The sequence below is a fragment of the Acomys russatus genome, chromosome 22 (genome assembly GCF_903995435.1).
Source record: "Acomys russatus chromosome 22, mAcoRus1.1, whole genome shotgun sequence".
NCBI lineage: Eukaryota > Metazoa > Chordata > Mammalia > Rodentia > Muridae > Acomys > Acomys russatus.
In genome coordinates, this window is record NC_067158.1 from 1,051,898 (window position 1) to 1,075,807 (window position 23,910).

Genomic DNA, 23,910 nt, shown 5'->3' on the forward strand with positions numbered 1-23,910 from the left:
CAAAGGCTGATCCAGCATAAGGTGTCAGTGCCGGGCCTGGAAATAACTACTCTTACAAACTTTTATTGTGTCAAAGTATGCTTTTGACTTAGTGTTCGCTTATTGAGAAATGATGCAGCTACTTTAAAAGTAGAACTCAGCTGCTGCATACAGTGCTTGAGCCCTGTAATATTAGCACTTGGGAGGTTGAGACAGGAGGATTACTGACAGTTTGGGCCAGCCTGGGCTACAGAATGAGACACTGGCTCATTAAAAAAAAAAAAAAAGAAAAGCATGTGGCAGCTAAGAATTGGAACTCCTCATCACCCAGCACAAATGCCTGCTGTCCCAAAATGTGTCATTTACAACTACTCCTTTGAAAAGCCATTTCTCTCAAATGAAACAAAAAGAAAGGAAACTGTACAAAAGGTCACACTGTTTCATCCCCCTGCAGATTGAGAAGATAGAATGGGACACGTGGACCTGTGTCCTGGGGCCCACCTGTGAAGGTATCTGGCCAGCACACAGTGACGTGACGGATGTCAATGCTGCCAGTCTTACCAAAGATGGCTCCCTCTTAGCCACTGGGGATGACTTCGGTTTTGTGAAGCTCTTTTCATATCCTGTCAAGGTAACATTGCTTGTTATAGATTTGATCTGTCTCACCAGTTACCTACATATCTGTTGTACCTGAGTGGTTTTCAAGTGCATAGACAGTCAGAAATGCCATTTGTTACTTCTGTAATACTGTGTAGAAGCTTCCCTGATACTTTTTGTTTGTTTGTTTTGTTTTGTTTTGTTTTTCGAGACAAGATTTCTCTGTGTAGCCTTAGCTGTGCTGTACCCACTTTGTAGACCAGGCTGGCCTTGAACTCACAGCGATCCACCTGCCTCTGCCTCCCAAACCCTGATATTTTTTAAGTGGATGACTTAAGTGAAATTCTCATGACATAAAGGTCCCCCCAAACATACTGTATGAACTGTGAACAGTGTGTCATCTTTACACCTCACACTACTGCTTTTCTGACTTGTTCTGCATAATTCCAGAGACTAGGAACTGGCTGGCCCTCAAAGTAACACAATTCTGTCTTTAAGCAGTTTTTCCAATTATTTTTATTGATTATTCAGGATTTCATATACCGAGAAAATGTGTATCTTATTTAGCTTTCTAGCCTACCCACATCTTTCAAATGCCACTGACACCGCCTACTCCGTCCCAGCACCATGCCATCTTGGTTTCGCATTCTTATCTCTAAATTGTTGAAAGAAAGAACAGTCAAATGCCAGTGTCAGACACCCCCACCAATGTTCGTTCCATGTCAATCCACATTTCGTTTCAATTCTACAGCTGATGACAGGTATTTAAAATTCTCTAACTCTACAGTACCATAGTCTCCTCCAAGGCGTCATTAAAATGCTTGGTGAAACCAGCCAGGCTGTAAGCGCCGGCTGTAACCCCTGCACTTGAAAGGCAGACACAGGGTGAGGGAGCTTAAGGCCAGTCTAGGCTACAAAGCAAAAAATAGGGTAAAGATATACCTGAAAGTCGTATTTATTGTCTCTGTCTTCTCCAGTCTTTCCTAATGACCCACCCAATAGAAAGGATGAAACTGGTTTACTGTGAACTGTGATTCCTGCCAGTTCCTTTCCTTGTTGAACTCCCATCTGACATCTCATCCCAGACTGAACCAGATCCTGAATCCACACTTCCCAATGCCTACTTGTTTTCCCTGGTGCATAGAGCAGCCTTCTTGTATGCAACGCTAAACTCCTTGGCTGTTAGCAATACTCTTTGTGATCACATTTGACAGTATATCTAATCACGGGCTGTTTTGCCTCTTCTGGTTTGAAAGACAATCTCTTTGAAAGAGGAAATAAGAAAATTTTCTGTCTGTTAACATACCGTCTAATCTAAGAGATCTTCTAAACTTTCCTCTATTTTTCTTGTTTTTACTTCATTTTTTTCCTGAAACCAAGGTTTATGCAAAACTAACACATTTAAAATCAAACACATGAGTTCTCTCAGCACCCACGTCAGAGCTTTGGGATACTTTTTGCTTGGCTTCTCTTTTGTTAGACCTGGTAGATATCAGATATTACTCCAAAAACAGAACTCAAAAAGGGCAGAAATAAGCAAGTGAGACTGCACTAAACTAGAAATCCTAGATCAGAGCAGTAAAATCAGCCAGCAAAATGAGAGAGAACACTCACAGTGTCTGGCAAAGGATTGTGTCGAGAACATACAAGGACCTCACACAGCTCAAAAGAAACAGGTCTGAGGCGGCCCAGTGCTTGCCTGACTTGTGCAAGTATTGGTTGCAATCCCCACCACCTTAAAAAAAGAAAACAGGGGCTGAGAAACAGCAAATAGAACACGGCGCTTTTTGTAAGTTCTGAGGAATCTTCATGCTGTTTTCCACAACGTTTTACCAACTTGCATTCTCACCAACTGTATCTTAACATTGACATCAGTGTCCCCTTTTCGCCACACCTTCCCAAACACGTGTTCTTTTGTCTCTGGGGCAGCAGCTATTCTAACATACGTGGTTTCTCTTTGCACTCCCCTGGTGAGTGAGCTTGAGTGGCCCCCATACCCCTGCTCCCCATTTCCCTGGTGGTTTTTTCATTTTTGCAGAAATGTCTGTTCAGGTCTTTTGTGTTTCTCCCACCCCCATCTCTCTCTCTCTCTCTCTCTCTCTCTCTCTCTCTCTCTCTCTCTCTCTCTCTCTCTCTCTCTCTCTCTCTCTCCCTGGTTTTTCTTTCTGTTTCTGTCTCTGGATTATTTTTATTACTTTAAAAAGTATGTGTATATATGGATACAAGTGCCCTCAGAGGCCAGAAGGGGGCCTTAGCTCTCCTGGAACTGGATTAAAGGTGTGAGTGCCCAACATGGCTGCTAGGAATAGAATTCCAGTCCAGTGGAAGAGCAGGTATCACTCCTAACTATTAAACCTTCTCTTCCCCTCACCCACCACCTATATATCAGGCTGTCCTTGAGCTTGCTGCATTTCTCCTGCTTCTGCCTTTCCAAGCATCGATATTGCAGGTATGAGCCACCATGCCTGGTTCCCCAGTTGGTGCTTACCCTGCTGGTCGGTACTGCTGCTTCTCCAGTGCTCCGGGTCTGTTGAACAAATTCACTGTTGAAAAGTGAATGTGTCCTCACTCCAAACACACTGTGGCTCTAACTCCACTGTGACTGTATCTGAAGACAAGACCTCATAGAAGTAAGACTGGCTGAGGTCCTGGGCATGGGGCACTGCTCCAACAGACTTAGGGAGTTATAAGAAGAGTCACCAGGGTCAGAGGTGGTGCTGCGTGCCTGAATCCCAGCACGTGATAGGCTGACATAGTCTCCTAAGTGTAAGGTCTGCCTGGGCTGTGGAAGGAAACTCTGCTTCAGAGAGATGATGCCTGGAGTTCTTATTCCTGCCTCACAGCATTCTCCCTCTGTCCAGAATTCAAACTCTATTTGTCAGCTACTATATATTAAATAGTCTTCTTGGTCACTTTACTCACTGAGTAACTAGGCACATCTTTTAGGCCTTGTTCTTCACTTTGCAGTCGTATTCCTATTATATTCACTTTTACAAAGTTACAAGCCTTCTTTGCAGAAATACCTGTGCAGGTCCTTTTTTCAATTTTAGGTTTACTTTTTAAAATGTGTGTGTGTGTGTGTGTGTGTGTGTGTGCGCGCGTGCGCGCGAGTGTGTGTGTATGTATGTGGGTGGGTACATGAGTGCAGGTGCCATCAGAAGCCACAAGGGGGCATTAGATCTTGTGGAACACAGACCTCTGGAGGTCTTAGAAATAATGCTTGCCAGGTACTTGTCTGGTCCTCTCACTCTCCGTGCTGTTGAGGAGTGGGTAGTTTCCAAGTGACAGGGAGGGGTCAGCCAGATCCAGAGATCTGCAGGAATACGGCCCCGAGTGTCTGGCCCTGCTGCCTGCCATGCGTCTTGCTGTCTCAGGCTTCCCAGTCCGAAGCCCCAGAGAACCCTCTTGTCAGTCATGTGCTCAAGTTTTCATCTGGTACACCAATGCTGGCTCCTGACCCGGGAGTTCATGTGGCTTCACCACATTGCATAAGGTATTCCCCAGGAGCTGCTGAGAGGATGGAAAACTACCTCTTTAAGTGGCTCCCACTGGAGCTGTTTTTGCCAGGCTGTATCTCATGAGCCCAGAATGGAAGCTCTTCCTGGTGCCAACACTGGCTTCCCTGTACTTGTGAGGACAACCCTGGAGACAGCCGCTGGCATACCCCACCCCCCACCCTTCATCACCTGCTAATATAGTAGTGCAGACTGGGCACCACACTCCAACAGCTTCCAGTGATGACTTGAAAACTGGATTTTATTTAATAGACTTGTTTAGTGAAAGGAGCTTGCTTTGTCTTCCAAACAGTTCTCTGAGAGACTTCTGAGTTGGAAATGTTTTCCAGGGTCAATGGAAGAAATGGGTGCTGTGTTTGTGTGAAGCATTACTTGAGGTCCCTTGCTCTCTTCTATCCTTACCAGGGATGTGATACAAAGGCCACTGTGGGAGGTGGCTGGGAAGTGTCAACCTGTGGGCCTGATGTGTTTGATGTCAGAGAGACACAGAGACGAACTGTTTATATTTCCTTAACTCCCAAATGAGCCCCAAAAATACCTGTTGAAGACCTGCTGTGAAACAGTCTTATGGGGAAAGCATTCCTGCCTGCATGGAGCATGAATTCTAGTGATACTAGCAAAACTGCTGCTTTGAACGAACAGTTTTGTTACATCCTAGATAACAACAAAGACAACAGGAATAACTAGGCACTGACTTTCTGGCTTTGTTTGCAGGGACAGCATGCAAGATTCAAGAAGTACGTGGGGCACAGTGCACACGTCACCAATGTGAGATGGCTACACAACGACTCCGTGCTGCTCACAGTAGGAGGTGCTGACACAGCCTTGATGATCTGGACCAGGGAATTTGTGGGGACACAGGAGAGCAAGCTGGTCGATAGTGAGGAGTCGGACACGGATGCAGAAGAAGACGGAGGTGAGCCCCCATCAGCCATGGGCCTTTCATTGTGATGGTTCATTTTCCTCTGGTCTCCTCCTGAACACTGGAGAACTAGCTCATACCCCGATCTCTTTCTGGTGTTTGAGGCTATGACAGCGACGTCGCTAGAGAGAAGGCCATTGACTATACCACGAAGATCTATGCTGTGAGCATCAGAGAAATGGAAGGCACCAAGCCACACCAGCAGCTAAAAGAGGTGTCCATGGAAGAAAGGTATGGTGTCTGCAAGGTCTGTTTGCACTTGTTGTACCTGACAGCAAACCTATCTGAACTAAACTACATTTTCTTTCCCCTTGAATTTATACCGAAGTGAGACTTTTATTATCTGCCTAGGGTATTTTTATTTTGTTTTGTTTTGTTTGAGACAGGGTTTCTCTGTGTAGCCCTGGCTGTCTTGGACTCACTTTGTAGACCAGGCTGGCCTCGAACTCACAGAGCTCCGCCTACCTCTGTGGTGCTGGGATTACAGGCATGCACCACCACACCCAGCCCTGCCTAAAGTCTTAACACAGATTTAAGTTGGAAGAAATTGCTCAGTGCCCTCAGCACAAGCTGAGAGTCATTCACGGTTTTACAGACTGATTATGGTGTATGGCTTGGAGAGGTCAGAAGTTTGGTTGGACTAGGTTTCCCTGGTCTAGAAGAGGAAGCCAGGGAGCCCCAAAGGAAGTCCTAGGTGCAGGACTAACAAGACAGTGCTGACCATCAGGGGAGGAGCAGGTCAGGCTTTGGAGCAGGTGGGGTCTGTGGAGAAGCATCTTCCATTCCACTCTTTCTTTGACACTGTCACTTCATGTGCTTTGTCCTACTGTGTCCTTGTTTTTCCAGCTCTATGCAGGAGCCTAGTATTTCTAAACCTGACCCATTTGATCTCGTCACCATGAGTACGGTGCATAGATAGTGGACTTCTAATGCTATTTTGTATCTTTCTGGTTTGTAATTTTAAGTATTGACAAGAGAAACTGCCAAACATTGTATACTTTTAAAATGCAAAGCTCATAATTCCAATTGACTATGTTCCCAGTTGGGAAGAGTAATACTGAATAAAAACGGAGCCTGGAGACCCACGTCTGGAAGGTTGGCTGTGGGCTCTTTTCCTTCTGGTAGCTGGATGATTGCAAGGACCTCAGCACTGCGCTGCGTGCTGTGAGAGCCACAGTTCTGCTTCTGATGGGACTGCTGCCTAACGAAGCTATGTGGTAGACATGATGTTCCCACTTCCTTGTAAGATGTGGGTTTAAACCTGACCTCGTGCTTCAGTTCAGTGACAGACTTAGGGTTCGCGTGGTATTGGCAAGATGGATGATGAGGCAGAAAAGCCCTAAGTCTCCACTCACATGTTTATTACATGTTACATGTTAGTTCTCACCTTGCATCTTTATTACACGTTACAATGCAAAGGGAGAGTTTTCTTTTGCTTAAAAGATAGATTTTTCTGCAATGATTTTTAAAATCTAGTTTCTTTTTCTTAAAGTGACTACAAAGGGAAAATAATGTTAAAAGACTTAATTCTAAAAATGGAACAAAGAAACATGCACACAAGAATGCATGAAGAGGCATGCCACTTAACTGATCTACCCGAGAAAGGCATTTGGTCTGAGTTAAGTCTTCTTTTTAAAAATAAAGTATCCAGTGTCTCCAATTTCACATTCCATTGTGAATGGCTTGCCCATTATTCCAAGGTTGTCTGAGCTGGTTCTATAAAACTCAGTGGTATATCGCACTGAAACTTAGACCAGCCAAGTAATCACCATCCCGATTCCCTGGGACCACATCTGGTTTCAGGTGTAGCCTGTGATCATACAACCACTCGGTGTCTGATTTCCTCTCTACACAGCTCTATAAAAAGCCATGTTGTCCAATTTAGTATGAGATGGGGGATTAGGAGGTAAACTGTTTTCCAGTTTAAGATTAAATTTTTTGAAAACACCTTATTTTCTTTATTGTTCCAGATTGAAGGGTTGTTATATGTTAGGGCATATTGAAATCAATTTTTATTTTAAAAAACAGGAAAAAAAACTTCATAGAATTATGAGCAAGCACTTCTCTACTGGCACTTTAAAAAATAATTCACCCTTGACGGCAGTGAAGAAAACATGTAGTAAAGAATACCATTTTAAGATAAGTATAGGGTCTAGAGACAGGATCAGGCCTTTTCTGTAGACAGCAATTTCCTTGACAACTTACAAAAAAAAAAAACTTGACAACCCCCCTTGTAGAAGGGCTTTTAACCAGAGAGACAATAGCAGCTGCAAGGCATGCTGGGAGCAGAAAATGCCCATATTAGCCAGGGCAACCAGTTAGCCTGTAGGGAGGAAATCAGAACTTGAACAAAGGTCAAGAAGTCTCTTCAGTCTGGTCAGTAATTTAGGGGACTCTAGACCTCAGAGATAAGACTAGGCAGCTTCTGGGCTAGAGAGATGGCTCAGAGGTTAAGAGCATTGTCTGCTCTTCCAGAGGTCCTGAGTTCAATTCCCAGCAACCACATGGTGGCTCACACCCATCTATAATGTGATCTGAGGCCTTCTTCTGGCCTGCAGGTGTATGTACAGCCAGAGCACTGTATGATTAATTGATTAATTAATTTAAAAAGACTAGGCAGCTTCTAAGCACAGAAGAGTGAAGTACCAGGCAGACGGAACCTTCAGGAAGTTAGTGAGAATGCAGAATGAGTGACAGGTGTGGGATAGGTCTGGGCACTTGGAGCAAGGCAGGAGGATGGAATCAGGCGTTGCAGTTGGTCTTTAGATGAACGGGAGAGCAGGCTCTCTAGCCTCCTGGGAAAGATAAGGGAAAGAGATGGCAGGACAGAGGCAGAAGGCTCCTGTATCAGGAGCAGGACACCAAGTAGTGCCCAGCGTCTCCCTGGGAGTGTCCAGACCAGCACCTTCCCCTGGTTCCTTCAAGCCCTACCGATCTTACCTTGTCCCTATGGTGTGTCATGCCTGAAGATACCTGGAGCAAGACTTACACTGGGAACCTGTGTGAGAGGACCAGCACTTGAGGACTGATGAGGTGTACTCTTGGGGCACCTGCTCCATGCAAGGACCCTCACTTTGCCTCCTAACATCTGTGCCTGACTGAAACCCCTCCCCACCTTCCTCCCTGAGGAGACTGCACCAGCTGTCACACTGAGGAGAGAAACGCCTGCTGACAGCTGCACGTTTTGCATCAATCATTTGGAAGCAACTGAACTTTTAAATTTCTAAGACAGCCACGGATGGCTTCTAATTAGATTCAGATAGCTGACTTTAAATCGCTGTGAGACTACACTGTGCCTTCTTGCACAACTTCTAACATATTGTGACTTTTACTCTTCAGAAGTCATATGATCTTCAGTTCCAATGTTTTAGGAAGTGAGAAAGTTGAGGAAACACTAATAATTGCTCTGAAGAGACGTAGCAAATGTGAGATGTGCTAATAGCACTTCAGCTTTGCCCCAGCTTACCATATGGCTCTTTCAGCCAGCCCCCACCTTGGATGAGGCCTCTGCCCAGCAACCATGTGGGGTGCATAGCTAGGAGTAGGGTGACTCCTGCCCAGTGTTCTCTTCTCCCACAGTCTGCTCTGCTTGGTCCTCCCACTTGCTGAAGGCAGGCTGGAAGACCTTGTAGATGCCATATGTAAGGGCCAGCCGCAGGAGGAGGCAGGCGATGTGGGGAAGGACACACGCACTACACACATTCACCTTGACTACTTTTGCTGACTGACAACTGATAGCTTTCCTGTTGGTTCTGGAGTTTCAAACTTGAGTCCTTATGCTTGCACAGCAAGCCTTACCCACTGAGCTTTCTCCCTAGCCAAGCACTTATTTTTAAGTGCCTACTACTTAACACAGGTATTTCCCAATAATTTAAATTAACAGTCTACATGGAGGACACTGGAGAGGTGGCTCAGTGACTAAGAGCACTGGCTACTCTTGTAGAGGACCCAGATTTGATTCCCAGCACCCACATGGTGACTCACAACCATCTATAAGTCCAGTCCCAGAGGATCAGACACCCTCTTCTAGCCTCTGTGAGCACCAGGCACACATACAGTGCACTTATACACATGCAGGCAAAATGCCCATTTACATAAAAAAATAATAATAGTGCATTTTAAAACCTCAACTCTGTAGAGGATGGTAATAATAGAGATTTGTATTTACTATCTTCATTTGAAACCTGCATTCAGACAAAACCTACCTTTAAAGTACAGACATGAACACAAACTGGGCTATGTTATGAACATTGGCACACAACTACTCACTTCAGTCAGGGTGTCCTCTGTGACACCTGTATGAGAAGCCCACACTGTTGTCAAGGCCCTTGAGTAATAAGCGCTGAGGCTGGTAGCTTTTGATGATCTGACCAACAGTGAATGAAGGGCCTGGACTTCCCCTCTCTGCTTCTGCAGTCTTTCCAACATTTATGTGCCATTTCTGTGCTCTTTACCTGTGACTAAAGCAGGCTCAACCCAGTGTTCTTTGTGTTCTTCTCCCAAAACTGCATAACCTGTCACCACAAATCAAAATCCTGCTTGACCTGAGACACAATTTTCCTTTGCTCAGAAAGGTCTTGGGCTGCTTCCAGCCTCTCTTGCTTTGTTCTAGTCTGAAAAGGACATTTCTCTTTGAAAAAAAAATTGGGTGAAGTAGCCGAGTTTTTTAATGTTTAAATTTTATTGTGTAAGCACCAGTTTAATGTAGTTTACCTATTAATTATGACTAACTATAGAATTATGGCATTTATTCTAGTCGCTAATATGTCAGGTGTATTTAATTTATTTTACATTCATTCATTTATTTGCATGCAGGAGAGAGGGTACACTTGTGCCACTATGCAGGCCAGAGGGCAGCCTGTAAGAACCAGTTCTTTCCTTCTGCCATGTGGGTCCTGACAGTTGAACTCAGGTCTTCAGGCTTGACAGCTTTCCTGCCGAGCCTCTCACCAGATATATTTGGTCTAAATACTCAACTGGGGTGTGTGTGTGTGTGTGTGTGTGTGTGTGTGTGTGTGTGTGTGTGTGTGTAGAAGAAAGAGAAGGGAATATTTAAAACTATTTTTATATTAATTACTTTCTTAATTGGTGTGAAAAACAAAAGCAGCTGCATTAGTCAGGGTCCCCTGGAGGAAAAGAACTGGAAGAATGAGAAGATAGTGAAGAGAGGACTTCCTGAATTGGCTTCCGCAGTGCAGTCAGAATGGTCCAGCAATGGCTGTCTCACACTGCAGAGACAGAGCCGAGCAGAGATGCAGTCTCTCAGGCTGGATGCTTAGTAGCCTCCAGTCTGGTGCTGAAGGCCTAGAGCATTACTGGAGAGCCCCATTGGAGGCTCAGAGAAGCAGGTTCTAATATCAGCATCAGAACCAGCGGTGGCCACAGCAGAAGGGACGACCTTTCCAGTTAAAACAAAGGCCAGTAGAGTAAAGGACACAGAATGCTGCTCCTTCACGGTCCTTTTATCTGCAATGCTAGCTGAAGGGCTCCCAAACCAATCAAAGCAATGAAGAGAAGCCTCCAAGTGCAAAGGACATTGCCTTCAGGCTATGTGATAGTGGCAGTGGCACTTCCCTTTGTCCCCTTTGTTAGGGAATGTGTGACAGTGGGAGTTTGGGAGGGATCTTGGGGACCAGGCAACTCCTTTCTCTGTCAAGTTTCTTTCCATGTGTATGGATGGGTGGTACCCTCAGAGGTACCCTGTTCCTTGCTGCACCCACATCGAGTTCATCCTCGCTGTCAGTTTCTCATCTTTGTCAGTGATCCCAGCTGTGGACCTGAAGACAATTCAGGCTCCTAAACAGACTCTCATGGTGCCTTTCTCTGGGCTCCACATTTCTCCCCTACCCTCCTAGTCCCTAGCAACAAGAGGGCCTACCAGCTTTCATATAAGAGATAGCTTCCTTGTTTTGTGAGGCTTATGTATCCCTAGACTTGGAGATGACCCATGTGTCTTTACCTACTGACTGACAGATGGGACCTGCAAACAATTGACCTCAGAATTCCATGTCCCAGGCGTCTTTACCTGCTGACTGACAGATGGGACTTCCAAACAATTGACCTCAGAATTCCATGTTCCAGGTGTCTTTACCTGCTGACTGACAGATGGGACTTCCAAACAATTGACCTCAGAATTCCATGTTCCAGGTGTCTTTACCTGCTGACTGACAGATGGGACCTGCAAACAATTGCCCTCAGAATTCCATGTCCCAGGTGTCTTTACCTGCTGACTGACAGATGGGACCTGCAAACAATTGCCCTCAGAATTCCATGTTCCAGGCATCTTTACCTTCTGACTGACAGATGGAGGGTACTTGGAAACAATTGCCCTCAGAATTCCATGTCCCAGGTGTCTTTACCTCCTGACTGACCGATGGGATCTGCAAAAAATTGCCCTCAGAATTCCATGTCCCAGGTGTCTTTACCTGCTGACTGACAGATGGGACCTGGAAACAATTGACCTCAGATGCACAAGCTGGCCATGAAGCAGGGAGTGGCAGTAGCAGGCACCATCTGGTCATCCCGAGCTCACCCCTTGTAGTGTAATCTCTTTTCCCACCCACCTCTGAACCATGCAATGTAGCAGTGCAGCACCATCTTTTTTACCTGGGTAGGCTTAGATCCTAGACCATTCCTGTGCCCAAGCCCAGTGCCCGTGTGCTCTAGGGGCCAAGGTCAGGGCTCCCAAGGGCTAGGGAATGGAGACAAAGAGAGCATCTGTTTACCTCCGTGGCAGTCTTGAAAGCTGGCAGTGAAGGCTTCTCCACAGTGGGCCTGGGGCAAGCAGCTAGGTTAGTCTGAGGCAGCAAGAAATAAGAGAGTGCTTACAGAAATTTGTTAAGGACAGTAAAGGGAGGTGGGATTCCACTGTGAAGACAACAGAATAGACCTCTGGGTTTAGTATCCTAGTCACGGGCACCAATGTATGATTAATAAAGAAAATAAGATGATAAGATAATAAGATGCCAGGCAATAGATATTATATTATATGAGGTTTATTAAATGAGCATGGGGGGGAGAAGGAAATGGGGGAGGGGGTACCCCAGAGAGAGAGAGGGACAGAGACAGGGACAGTAAGTAGAAGAAGAAGAGAGAGAAAAGAAATGTAAGGAATAGTGGGTAGAGGAGGTAGAGAGAGAGAGAGATACCACTGTAGGGTCTGTCCTTTTATATGGCCCTGGGCAGGGTCATGACCTCGTGACAGGTAAGCAATGACATCACAAGTAGGCAGACTGAAGCCAAATCCTAACAGTAGGTAACTGGTACAGTACCTTGCACATAGTAGGTAACTGGTACAGTGCCTTACACATAGTAGGTAACTGGCACAGTACCTTGCACATAGTAGGTAACTGGTACAGTGCCTTTTACATAGTAGGTAACTGGCACAGTGCCTTGCACATAGTAGGTAACTGGTACAGTACCTTGCACATAGTAGGTAACTGGTACAGTGCCTTGCACATAGTAGGTAACTGGTACAGTGCCTTTTACATAGTAGGTAACTGGCACAGTACCTTGCACATAGTAGGTAACTGGTACGGTGCCTTGCACATAGTAGGTAACTGGCACAGTGCCTTGCACATAGTAGGTAACTGGCACAGTGCCTTGCACATAGTAGGTAACTGGCACAGCGCCTTGCACATAGTAGGTAACTGGCACAGTGCCTTTTACATAGTAGGTAACTGGCACAGTGCCTTGCACATAGTAGGTAACTGGTACCGTGCCTTGCACATAGTAGGTAACTGGCACAGTGCCTTGCACATAGTAGGTAACTGGTACAGTGCCTTGCACATAGTAGGTAACTGGCACAGTGCCTTGCACATAGTAGGTAACTGGCACAGTGCCTTGCACATAGTAAGTAGCAAGCAAATGCTTCTTGAATGGGCAAGGGAATGAATCTGTCCTCCAAAGGCTCTGCAAACCTGCTCTCTGTCAGCGACTACTTTTATTTTCATCTTATTAGCACCTGTGACCTGTCTTGTCATTGTGGGAGATAGATGACCCCTGCAGAGTCTAAGGATGTTCCAGCTGGCCGAGGGGATAGCTTGATTTTTTTTTATCCATATCATCTATGCATTAGAAATTAAAATGCTTGTTTGGTTTAAATCTGTGTCTCAAAAGGCAAAAGGAACTACAAATCATACATGTGTCACCATAATCATCAACCTACTTTACACACCAAGATGCCCTGTTGGCCAGTGTGTGATGAAACAAAGAACATGTTAGACCATGTTCATGACTGGCAGGGTTAAAAATACAGGAAAGTTAGACACATTTCCTTGAGTTAAAGCAAATCTCCATATATAGGTAATCTCAGGTTTTTTTTCCTCTAGCCTTTTATGCTATGTTTGGAGAAGGAAATCTCCTGGGAGAACCTGCCCCCAATTTTGAAAAAATGCTTTGCTTTTAATCAGTAGCTGTGTGGGAATTTCAAGCTTGCCAGAGGCGGCATGAAGCAGGCCAAGGCTCCGTGATCATGTCAACTGTGAGTGAACAGCCTCTTTGGCTCAGAGGCCCACAGAGGCTCTTTGTCCTGCTTTGTCAATAGCTGCTCTGTAAGCTTATATTGTTGGCGACAAACTGACAGCTTTCTAAGCAAGTGTTGCAGAATAGGCCATACTGAGACCCCTGAATGCTACTAAATTCTCACTTGAGGCTTAGTCTACTAAAGCAGTGAGCTTGGAGATCTGGCTATGCCCCACTGGGAGGCAGGATCCTTTAACCCAGCACTCCTATTCCATTGGTGGACTGGGAGTATTCAAGAGCTTGCCAGCAGAGTCCTGTGGTTGCTTATGTTTTGCATAATCACAAACCCAGCTCTCCTGGTAGGAGAGTGACTTTGTATAAGAAAGGCCCTGTCCCCAAAGACCTTCTCTCTGGTCTCAGTTCTCCTTTCTCACTCTACCCCAGAGTATGAGAAAAACCCTCTCCTAAGTAAGTACTCTAAGCAAATAGGATGTAGTCAGAATTTTGTTTTTTGTTTTTGTTTTTATAAAGGTGGATGGAATGAGCTAAAATTAAAATATCTATTAAACCCTGAAATGGTAGAAACAATTCTTTCTAAGGTGTATGTTTAGGTGGGTGATCATGAAAAGCTTAATAATTGGCTTTTTCATGAATTTAATGCTGTTTTCATAAACAGTTTTCTCTCTTTAAACCTCTTGGCTTTTTATGTTGGTTTGAAGCAAAATGTGACTTCTATACATAAGTGATAATTTATAAAATTAAAATTGTTGTGCATTATAGCATAGTCAGGCTTTTTCAGAGTAGTAAGACATAAAAAACATAGCACTCAGGAGGCAGAGGCAGGTGAATCTCTGTGATTTTGGGGCCAGCCTGGTCTACAAAGAGAGTCTAGGACAGGCTCTGTAACAGAGAAACCTTGTCTCAAAAACAAAAAAACAAAAAACAAAAAAAGACATAAAAACCCAGAGGTAAAACTCTAGTGTGTGGTTTTAATACTTACTATACCCATGTAATTAGTTGAAAGAAACTTACTCTCAGAAATTGAAAAATAAAAGCTTTAAAACTAGGCAAGAATTTCTCTGTTGAAGGGGAGCAGCTTTAAAAAACGGTGTCAGTACTGCATTTGGGTCTTCCTGTGGTCTCTGAGTATCTCAGAGACTCCATTTGAAGGGCCTGGGTGACACCAGGGACAGTTACTCTCTCTTCTGCTTTGTGGTCAAAATGTGGTGACTGGGAAGATACTTGCCAGCATTAGTGGACTGCAGTGTAGAGAGCAGGATGCTCCTGGGGATGAGTTCAAAAAGCACACAGGTCTGTCTCATCCTTTGAAGTTGGTACCATACTCCATCATCTACACACACCCATTCTTCCTACCCTGCTCCTGTCTGAGGAGCTCGGCCGATGCTCACCTGGCTCCCTGCACTGCTACTGTGCCATGGTGCCTAGAACGCTCTCTTTGCAGCTTTGTCTACTTCTCTAGATGCCATCCCTGCATATTTCCTTACACCCTACTTTTCCTCTTTCCTGGCTCCAAGATCTCCCATCAATGCAGCTACCATCCACAGAGACGCCACATTGCCAGCTGCACCCGGCAGTCTACACAGCTCTGTTTCCATCTTTCTCTCTGGTGGACTCTGCTGTCCTGCACCAGCCAGGCTGCTGCCCTGTGGCCTTCTTGACAGATGGCTTTTCTCGGTTGTCACTGACAAAGCAGAAGCTATATGTACAGCTCTGTCCTGACTGTCATGTTTCTCTCTCCTCTGTCATGCCTTCCTCCATGCCTGGACCACTCACCTCCTCCTTCCTCTTCTCAGAGGAAGTGAGTCCCTCTTCCGGTTCAGACTGGAGCTTCCTGCCCATCAATGTCCTTCCTCATTTCTTCTCCCTTTATCTCCCCATGGCTGGAGATACATTTTCAGCCAACAAACATGTTTTGGCCTTTCCCACCCACACCTAACTCCCTTCTGAGGAAAGCAGCTCCTTTGGTCTAACAGTACCGTCTCCCTGCCCTACCCTCCCTTTCCCGTGTCATCCAGGGTTCACATGGTCCCTTCTTTTAGCCTCTGGTCCCTCTTATCTATCTTCTATCCTGGCTGTTCTAACATGAGAGCATCCTTTCCAGGTCCCCATTCCTCCAAAACTATCTTTGTTGTGCTTAAAAGAAGGGCTTGTTTCTGCTAGAGAAGCCTTGGGTAACAGAAATGGGTGGTCCACATACAATTGATTTCCATATGTGTGATGTCTATGGAATCCACATTAAAAAGGTTCTGAGATGGTGAAATTATTTTAATATATTTTATTTAGCCCACACATGAAAAACATTACCTTAACTCTAATCAGCATCGATGAGTTAGTTTACATTCTTTTAAAATTATTTTACATCGGAGAATGGTAATGCACACCTGTAACCCAGCATTGGGATACAGAGGCACAAGGGTGTGTAGCCTTGGCTTATGGTAGGATATTGTCTCAGACAGACAAAAAGAAAAGCCCTATTTTACTAGGTCTTGACGTCTTGCTGCTGTTTTATAGTTACAGCATGTCTTAATTTGGATGAGCCACAGGTCAAGGCCTCAGTAGCAGAACAGTGACCACTACATAAGGAACTTTATTAAAGAGTCTCAGCATTAGCAAGGTTGAGAACCATTCTTATAGATGATTCTGGAAAACACAGGAATAGACCTAATAGGATATTTTAATAATGTATAGCTCCCACAGCTCTGGAGACTTTCTCTAAACATTGAGACCATGGTAGAAATATTCATCCTCTCTCTCTCTTTCTTTCCCTTCCTCCCTCCCTCCATTCCCCCTCCCTGAAATGTGACTCCTTCCCTACATATTTATAAGTATTGCCTTATGTCTAAGGTGGATTGAATCCCAGAATCCTATCCATGAAGTAATCTTGTGGACTTCAGATCCAAGTGATGAAAGTGGCTGGATTTTCCAAGATGTTTTGAAAATTGTTGGAGCATTTTATGACCCATTTTGAAATCTGAACCAATTTACTTTCCCTCTAAGAACACTTTCAGCATTGAACATTGTCCAGCTAAAAACCAAAAACACTTTCCAACTTGTATTCCGAAGCAAAGAGGAGCTAAGCTCTCTATCCGACAGCTTCGTGTCTCTCAGAGCCTCTCTCTCCATTCTGCCCTATGGTGCTCATCCTGGCTGCAGGAACTTCCCTACAAGAGAGCATTTAGGTCAATGTGATTCTGCCCCTTCCCCTCCCCCATCTCTCAGCCCAGCACCTCCGGGAGGGGACAAGGAAAACAGAAGAGAATGCTAAGCTCTTAGTCTCCCTTGGGGCCTTCATGAGGTTAGCATGTGCGTCAGGATAACTCTCCACACACTGAGTGAGTCCAAGCTTTTTCCTCAGCATCCAGGCCCCTGGGAAGGCGAATTGATACTGCACTGACTTTCCTGTTGTCCTTCCCTGTCCACAGATTATGCCACAGTGTAAGACAGCCTGTTTCCCTCCCCCAGTGCCAGGCCCAAGGATAAGGCTGCTGTGGTACTCAGCAGGTCACCACCTCTCCCTGGATCTTCATCATCCTCTCAGGATTAACCCACTCAGCATTCTTGCTGGGCCCCTTCCCTCAGCATCCTTCCTGTGATGGAAGCTCCGTCTCTCCGAGTCATTAAAAGGCCTTCTTTTCTTTTGTGTCTTGGTTCCTTCTATCCCCATCACCCTGCCATCCTGGCCATCCCCAGCACCTCTGCAGTTCATAAATCTGTTGTGTCCCTTAGCAGACTCCAGGAACACTCGCTGTGCTCCTGGGTCTCCCAGCCTGAGCTAAAACAAACAACCACCTATAAAGAATATATTAGACCAGCAGGTTTGTGAATGTTCTCCTGACCTCTGCTCATTTTCACCTTGGCAGAATTTCTCAGAGTGGCATTTCCAGTAGGATCTAAATCTAGAAGGATTTAGATGTGCTGAAAAATGCAAACCCACCAGCATTTAGCTGTGCTTTAAGTTTTTGGCAGCTCCTCCCACGTCTGATATTTAGAATACTGTTTATATATAGATGCCTGGAAAGAAGCTTTTAATGCTTGTATTGTGTTTTACCTTGCTTTCCTTTGGAGGCAGGGAATTGTCAAGTAAGTATCTGCAGCACTCTGGAAAAGCTTGGGTGTTCAGTGAACGCCTAGTGCTGTGTCACTAAGAATTCACGAGCAAGCGTGAAGGCTCAGTCCTGAAAGCGACTGGATCTGCCCCATGCAGGTCCCTCCCGTTGCTCCTTTCGCCTTCAGTTCTGAAACAATACAGCTATTGACTGTGTTTGTGGACTAAGACATGCTCTGCGGGTGCTTTACTGCTTAGAGGTTTAGGGTTTTTGGTTTTTAACTGAAAATAAGGATGACCAAAAGCATCAGATTATGTTTCTGTATATATATACAATCTCGTGTATATATAAACGCAGTGTTTGCGCTTCTCTGCATACTCTATACTGTATAATATGTTGTATATTATACAACTTGCGTATACCCTGGAACCAAGCCCCGGGTTGGATCAGAAGTTGTGAGTCATGCGATAGTTCTAGTACATTCCGGCTCCCATCACAGCCCCTGGCTTGCTTTTGTTATACACTTAAACATTCTTTGGTAAGAGAAGAAACCCATGGATTTTATTTGAAAGTTCCACTAAAACAGAAGAAAGAGAAGGTGTCCTGGGAAGTGATAATGAAAGTATAGCAAGTATCTGTTGAAGGAACTGGCATGCCCTCATCCAGAGATTTTGCTCAATTTGATGGTAATGATGTCAGCTGGGAGTGTCATTTGCAGAGATGTCGCCTCTCCCCATTGAAAGACCCTTTGGTCCAATTATCACTTATGATTACATAACATGTTTTGATTCAAGACTTTCTGAGAAAATAAAGATACCTTGTTTCCCCTGCACAAAAATCCATTCGCTATTCCAGCCAGCAAGCTAACCTACTGAAAATCCTGAGAATTATTAGGCTAAATTATGAGTCAAAATTAAATTGGGAACAAAGCAATCCATTGTGCATAGCTCCCCCAAGGCATCCAAGTGGATGTTGTTGTTTTTCTGACAACAGGTCTCTCCCCAGCACACTCTAAAATAAGCAAAGCCCCGGGCATGAAGGCATGAGCACGCGGGAAGCATTGACAAGGCTGCCTTTTCTCTCCCCACTCTGTAGGCGCTTAGTGCAGTTTGCCCAGAGACTCCAGGGTATGACTTTCTAAACTTGTAGCCTGGTGCACCCATTCCTTTCTGTTCTACTTCTTGGCTGGCATGCAGGGGAAGCATGGTCTGTGCCACACAGGAATGTCTGTTCACTTGGAACATGCCTGTGCATGCGTGCAGTGCTTGCTAGTGCAGCTATAACATGTACTAAGTTTCTTACTTGCCTTTGTTTTCTGCTTCCAAGGGGATCGAGGTAATTATGTCTCTTTGTGTTTCTCCAGAGGGTGGCGTGGGACTTAGGGCAGGAGCTGCTTCAGGACTCCCCCTTCCCACCCACCCCCTCTTAAGATTGCACAAGTCTGACTAAAGCGAACCCAGTGGCCGACTTGTATGGGAGTCCTTTAGGGTTTCCTCCTAGAAAAATCTCTTAGCTAAATTTGGGAGTATCCCTCCCCAGAACTAAGAAGGGAGAAGCAACCTTTGGTGTAGTGACCGCAGCTTAACATGGACCACAACCCCGAGTTGCAGAGCAGAACAGGGCTCTTTCCTTTTCCCCTTGTCTATGGCCAGGCCAGTCAGGGACTTTTTCATACGGCTTCAGGGCCTCTTGCAATGCTTGGCTTCTGAGTCCGGCTACATGACTCTGAGTAACACTGGCCAGTGAGGTCAGGGAGCATGACCTCTTCTTTCTCATACATGAGCTTGCCCTTAGTTTTGCAGTGGGCCCCTCTACCCAGGTGTTCTTTTTGAATCCCAGGATGTCATGGATATTGGGGAAGTGGAGTGATGCTACAAAGGTGCTGTCTCATAGAGAACTGAGCTCTGCCCTGTGAGCCCAGACCCACACATGCATATTTCAAGCTATTGTTCCTGATGGGGTGAGAGAGGAGAGTGGAAGAGCACAGCCCTTGGCGGAGTATCCTCTGAGAGGGGAGAGGAGCAAGAAGCTTCCCTGGCTCTGCCTTTAGCTAGCTGCTGGACAGTGGCCTTTTTATCCAGCTTCGCGCTTCCTCTGACTTGTGTTTCAGACCGCCTGTTAGCCGGGCAGCTCCCCAGCCTGAGAAGCTCCAGAAGAACAACATCACCAAAAAGAAGAAGCTGGTTGAGGTGAGGAGTGTCCGCGGCCTGCTCTCGTCAGGTTACGGATGCTCTGGCACTGCCAGGTGACCTAAAGATCCCACCAAATGAACCCGCACGGGCCTGCTGGCTCCTTGTCCTTCCTGTCTCCATTCTCCTGTGGCACCGCAGCCCCTGCCCCATCTCTGGAACCATAATTACATCTCCTGGGTCACATTCCTTCTCCTTCAGCCTTGTCACCAGGCCTTACCAATCCTTGCCAACTATAAAATGTGTTGTGTCCCTTAAACCTGGCCCCATTGCCCTAGACCCTATACCACCTGGGACCCCAGCACCCTTTGTATTTACAAGAAGGAAGCAGGCAGCATGTCAGCCATTACCATCTCTCACCTCCCTTTCCTCAGGCCAGGTGTGCCTCGGGATGTCTTCCGCAGGCTTCTCCTCCAGTTCTCACATGTGAGCTGGAGACTATTACCGTCACTAGCAAACATGGGCTCTGTGGTGCAGGGATGGTTACGGAGCGGCTAGAATCCATTCCGAGGACGCCAGTCCAGTGAGGAAGAGCTGGGCTTACAGTGGAGACTTGAAGACTAGCTCCAGCAGCCTGCTGTTTTCACAGACCCACACCCCGGCATTCTCTCTTCCAAGTTCAAATCTTTTATGCCCTGTGCTGGTTTTAACACCCCAAAGATTCCTGCATTGCCAGTGAGAGTCACACTCATGGTTTGAAAGCCTCAACCAGAGTGACTCTCAAGCTCACTACTCAGCTAAAATCTCCACGTACCACCTCGTCTTCTCCAGTGATCTGGACTTTGAGGTCCTGTGTTTTAATTTCTCAGCTTGGAATGTACTGTTCAGTCCCCACACTGTAGCTCTTCCAGTCATTTCTCTGGATCATGTCTGTGGGACCTTCATCTGGAACGTCCCTCATACTGATACCGCCTGCCCCGCTCCACCATGTCCCACAACAGGCCTCGCTCGGCACACACTCCCTGACTTTCTCATGTCCTCCTTGGCTTTAGATGACTAATACATGCTGCCGACAGAAATTTATTTTTCTGGAAAGAAACTTTTTTTTTTTTACATATTTGTTTTGGAAGATAGCTCAGGTCTGGAAATGCAGCTTAGTTTCAGAAAAGACAGGAGCTAACAGTAGAAGGGCCATCATAAACCAAGATGGTGCCTATCTTCTTTCAAGCTGGGGCTCATGGTGCCTCAAGTGCCTTTTCTCTTTCAAAAATTCCTGAACTACTGTCTTAAACACAGTGAACTATCCATGCTTCCTACTGAGCCTACCCATGTCTGTTCTGGGGACCAATGGAGGCCATCCAGCCCGTACACTGTGACTCACCTGAACAACTTAGGGAAGTCACTGTTGCCTAACATTTCAGGGAACTAAAACAGGGGGCGTGTTTCACCCTCAGCTGGTCCAGTGCCTCACACAGCGTTCCTCCGCTGTTAACCTCTAAGGGTGGCTAACTGTGTGTGTATGCGCAGGAGCTGGCTCTGGACCACGTGTTTGGCTACAGAGGATTTGACTGCCGCAACAATCTGCATTACCTTAATGATGGCGCCGACATCATTTTCCACACTGCGGCTGCGGGCGTTGTGCAGAACCTCTCCACAGGTAGTTGCTGGGAGACACCACATGTGCCTACCTGTCTGTGTGTTTTCCCACTCCTTCGATACCCCAAAAGCTCCTTCCCTTGGAGCATCCTACCATCCAGGCTGGTGGCAATGCATCCTTAAAGTGCCCACTCAGCTCTTGGATCCAGGCCTCAGCCTAGCTTGAGCATGGCGTAGGCACTCGAAGGGAGCTACTGTGCTTCTGTCAGCTCCTCAGAGGTGGGAAGGACTGGGGAGGAGATCGGGTGGAAGTAGAAGAATGAGACAGAGACCAAAACTGAGAGCCAAGCAAAGGGAACCACTTTCCAGCTCTCAAACTGTGAGCTTCCTAGAATTAGAGGTGTGTGCCACAGGGTGCAACCTGTTTTGACTCTGGAGCAGTTCGCAGGGAATTTGTCATCGATGGAGAAGTACCAGGTGCCCTCTAACCGTGGGTTCAATCAGGAGCTAACGCTCTAAAAGGAAACATTTCAAAGACTGTAACAGACTCACACCCATGTCTTCACGCCCCGATGAGATATGTAGCCGTGTTAAGTCAGTCGTTTATCTTCCCGGCTTCATGGCTCCTGTTCCTTGCTGCATCTGTGTAATTCATGTATAGATTTGAAGAGTACAATCACTGGGTTATTTTGGTTTTCCTCCCTTTTGGGAATGAAGCTTTGAGGTTTTTTCATGTTTTCTCAATCTTTTTAGACACATGTCCTGATTTTAAGATGCTACCACTTGGGTATTTGAGTGGGTTTAAAAAGCCTTTTGGAAGTCTGGAAACCCACTTACTGCAATAGGCGGTGAAGTATTTCCTACCGTTTCTTCCGCTTCCTGTGAAATGGGTTAGCTTTGGGATAAAGCTTTTGACCTGTGCCATTCATGCGCCCAGGTGGAAGGTTCCTGTTTTCTGGGAGTCCAAGTGCCACTTTGTACCAAGTGTTGTCACTTAGCTCAGGGCAGCATCACCTTCAGCATCAGTATTTTTCAGATGGGCAGTGAATGCTGAGAAAGCTTCAATCTTGTGCCAAGGCGAAGAGGAACATGAACTTCATGATTTAGGCTTTGAGCTTGGTCTGTGTGCTGGACCCACACAGGCAGTCGGGAAGGCTAAGGCAGATTGTGCTCATATTAGAAACGGGCAGCAGCTTCTGCCCTTCCAGACCTACGACATCGCGTGTGAGGTTTCTTCAAAGGTTCCTCATATTCCCAAGGACAATTCTGAAAATGATAATCTGGGTTTTCTAACAACATAATCTTCTATAAGGCATTTCCAGATTGCCCAGTCAGCTTTGTGACCACTGCGGAAAGCCCTTGGATCCCACGACTCACCTCCCATGGTTCCTTTCTCCTAGGCAGCCAGAGCTTCTACCTGGAGCACACAGATGACGTCCTCTGCCTCACAGTGAATCAACACCCAAAGTACAGAAACGTGGTGGCTACCAGCCAGATAGGTAGGGCTCCTTGGTGGCTCCACAGTGGCTCCTGCAGCTGTACAAGGGCACTGGTCTATCAGCGCTTTCAGGAGACGGGTGACTCAAACCCTTTCTTGCTGATGTCTCAGTTGATTTTTCTAAAAATATGCCTATGTAACTTGAGTTGATACATGTAGTGACAAGTGATTTTGAGAGACCATAGAACCAGACCAAGGCCTGACAGTTAAGTAAATGGATGGTCCTCTTCCGCGTGGACTAGACACCCAGGTGTCAGCGAGCCTCGTGATTGTGCTTGGCAGTAGTACAGCATGCCCAGCCAGCTCTTCTGTGCTCTGAGAAACCGCCAGCCACAAATGTGACCTGCACATTTGTGAGACATCGTCTGCTTGTTTGTTTTAACTTTGTCATCTCAGAGGAAGTTCTCTCAGAAGAGTCTCTCGCTTGCTTTCATCCAAGCCATGTCCATCTTAAGGCTTCAATGGGAGTCTGTGGTGCTGGGGGAGGGGGGGCGCTGCACGGTTAGGAAGGAGACTTACTGTGCTGTTGTTTCCCTTGACGCTTCCTCATTGCCACCATTGCAGGTGACGCCACAGAAAGCACAGGTAAGGCTGTTCCAGCTGTGAACAGCTCAAACCCACACAGCAAGATCATGCCAATGCATCATTTGCTGCTTGTATCTGGCTGTGCTGCAGATACAAACTCATCCTCACCAGTTTCCTTTGAATAAACCCTCTGCAACTGTGTCAGACATATGTGTCCATACGCTCCGCCTTCAGCAGCAAGTTTCTCAGTGAATTTCTTTGGCCAGGTCAGACTAGATATCTCTTATGCCCAGAACTGTGCCAGCCCTAAACATTTGTCTAAGGAAGGACCTTTAGTGGAACACAGACACTGAGCGCCACTATCTCTGTCATGCCTCCCACACTCAGGGACAACACCTTCCATTCACATCTGGGATGCCATGACCAAGCACACCCTCTCCATGCTGCGGTGCTTCCACTCCAAGGGGGTGAATTACATCAACTTCAGCGCCACTGGGAAGCTCCTGGTGTCCGTGGGCGTGGACCCAGAGCACACCATCACTGTCTGGCGATGGCAAGAAGGTAAGCAGCTGCGCTTCATGCGTCTTCTTCTTCAGGGTTTCCCTATGGAGTGAGCAGG

The 23,910-nt window shown here is 46.1% G+C and overlaps 1 protein-coding gene across 1 annotated transcript in view; it reads left to right on the top strand.

Moving 5' to 3' along the window:
* The window catches only part of Eml6 (EMAP like 6), a 252,970-nt gene that overhangs the window by 218,678 nt on the left and 10,382 nt on the right, over positions 1-23,910 (top strand). The window contains exons 25-31 of the mRNA XM_051164815.1: positions 434-610; positions 4,806-5,007; positions 5,118-5,244; positions 19,654-19,732; positions 21,200-21,329; positions 22,669-22,767; positions 23,679-23,852. Of these exons, the coding sequence (XP_051020772.1) occupies positions 434-610; positions 4,806-5,007; positions 5,118-5,244; positions 19,654-19,732; positions 21,200-21,329; positions 22,669-22,767; positions 23,679-23,852 (988 nt within the window). The remainder of the gene's footprint in view (positions 1-433; positions 611-4,805; positions 5,008-5,117; positions 5,245-19,653; positions 19,733-21,199; positions 21,330-22,668; positions 22,768-23,678; positions 23,853-23,910) is intronic.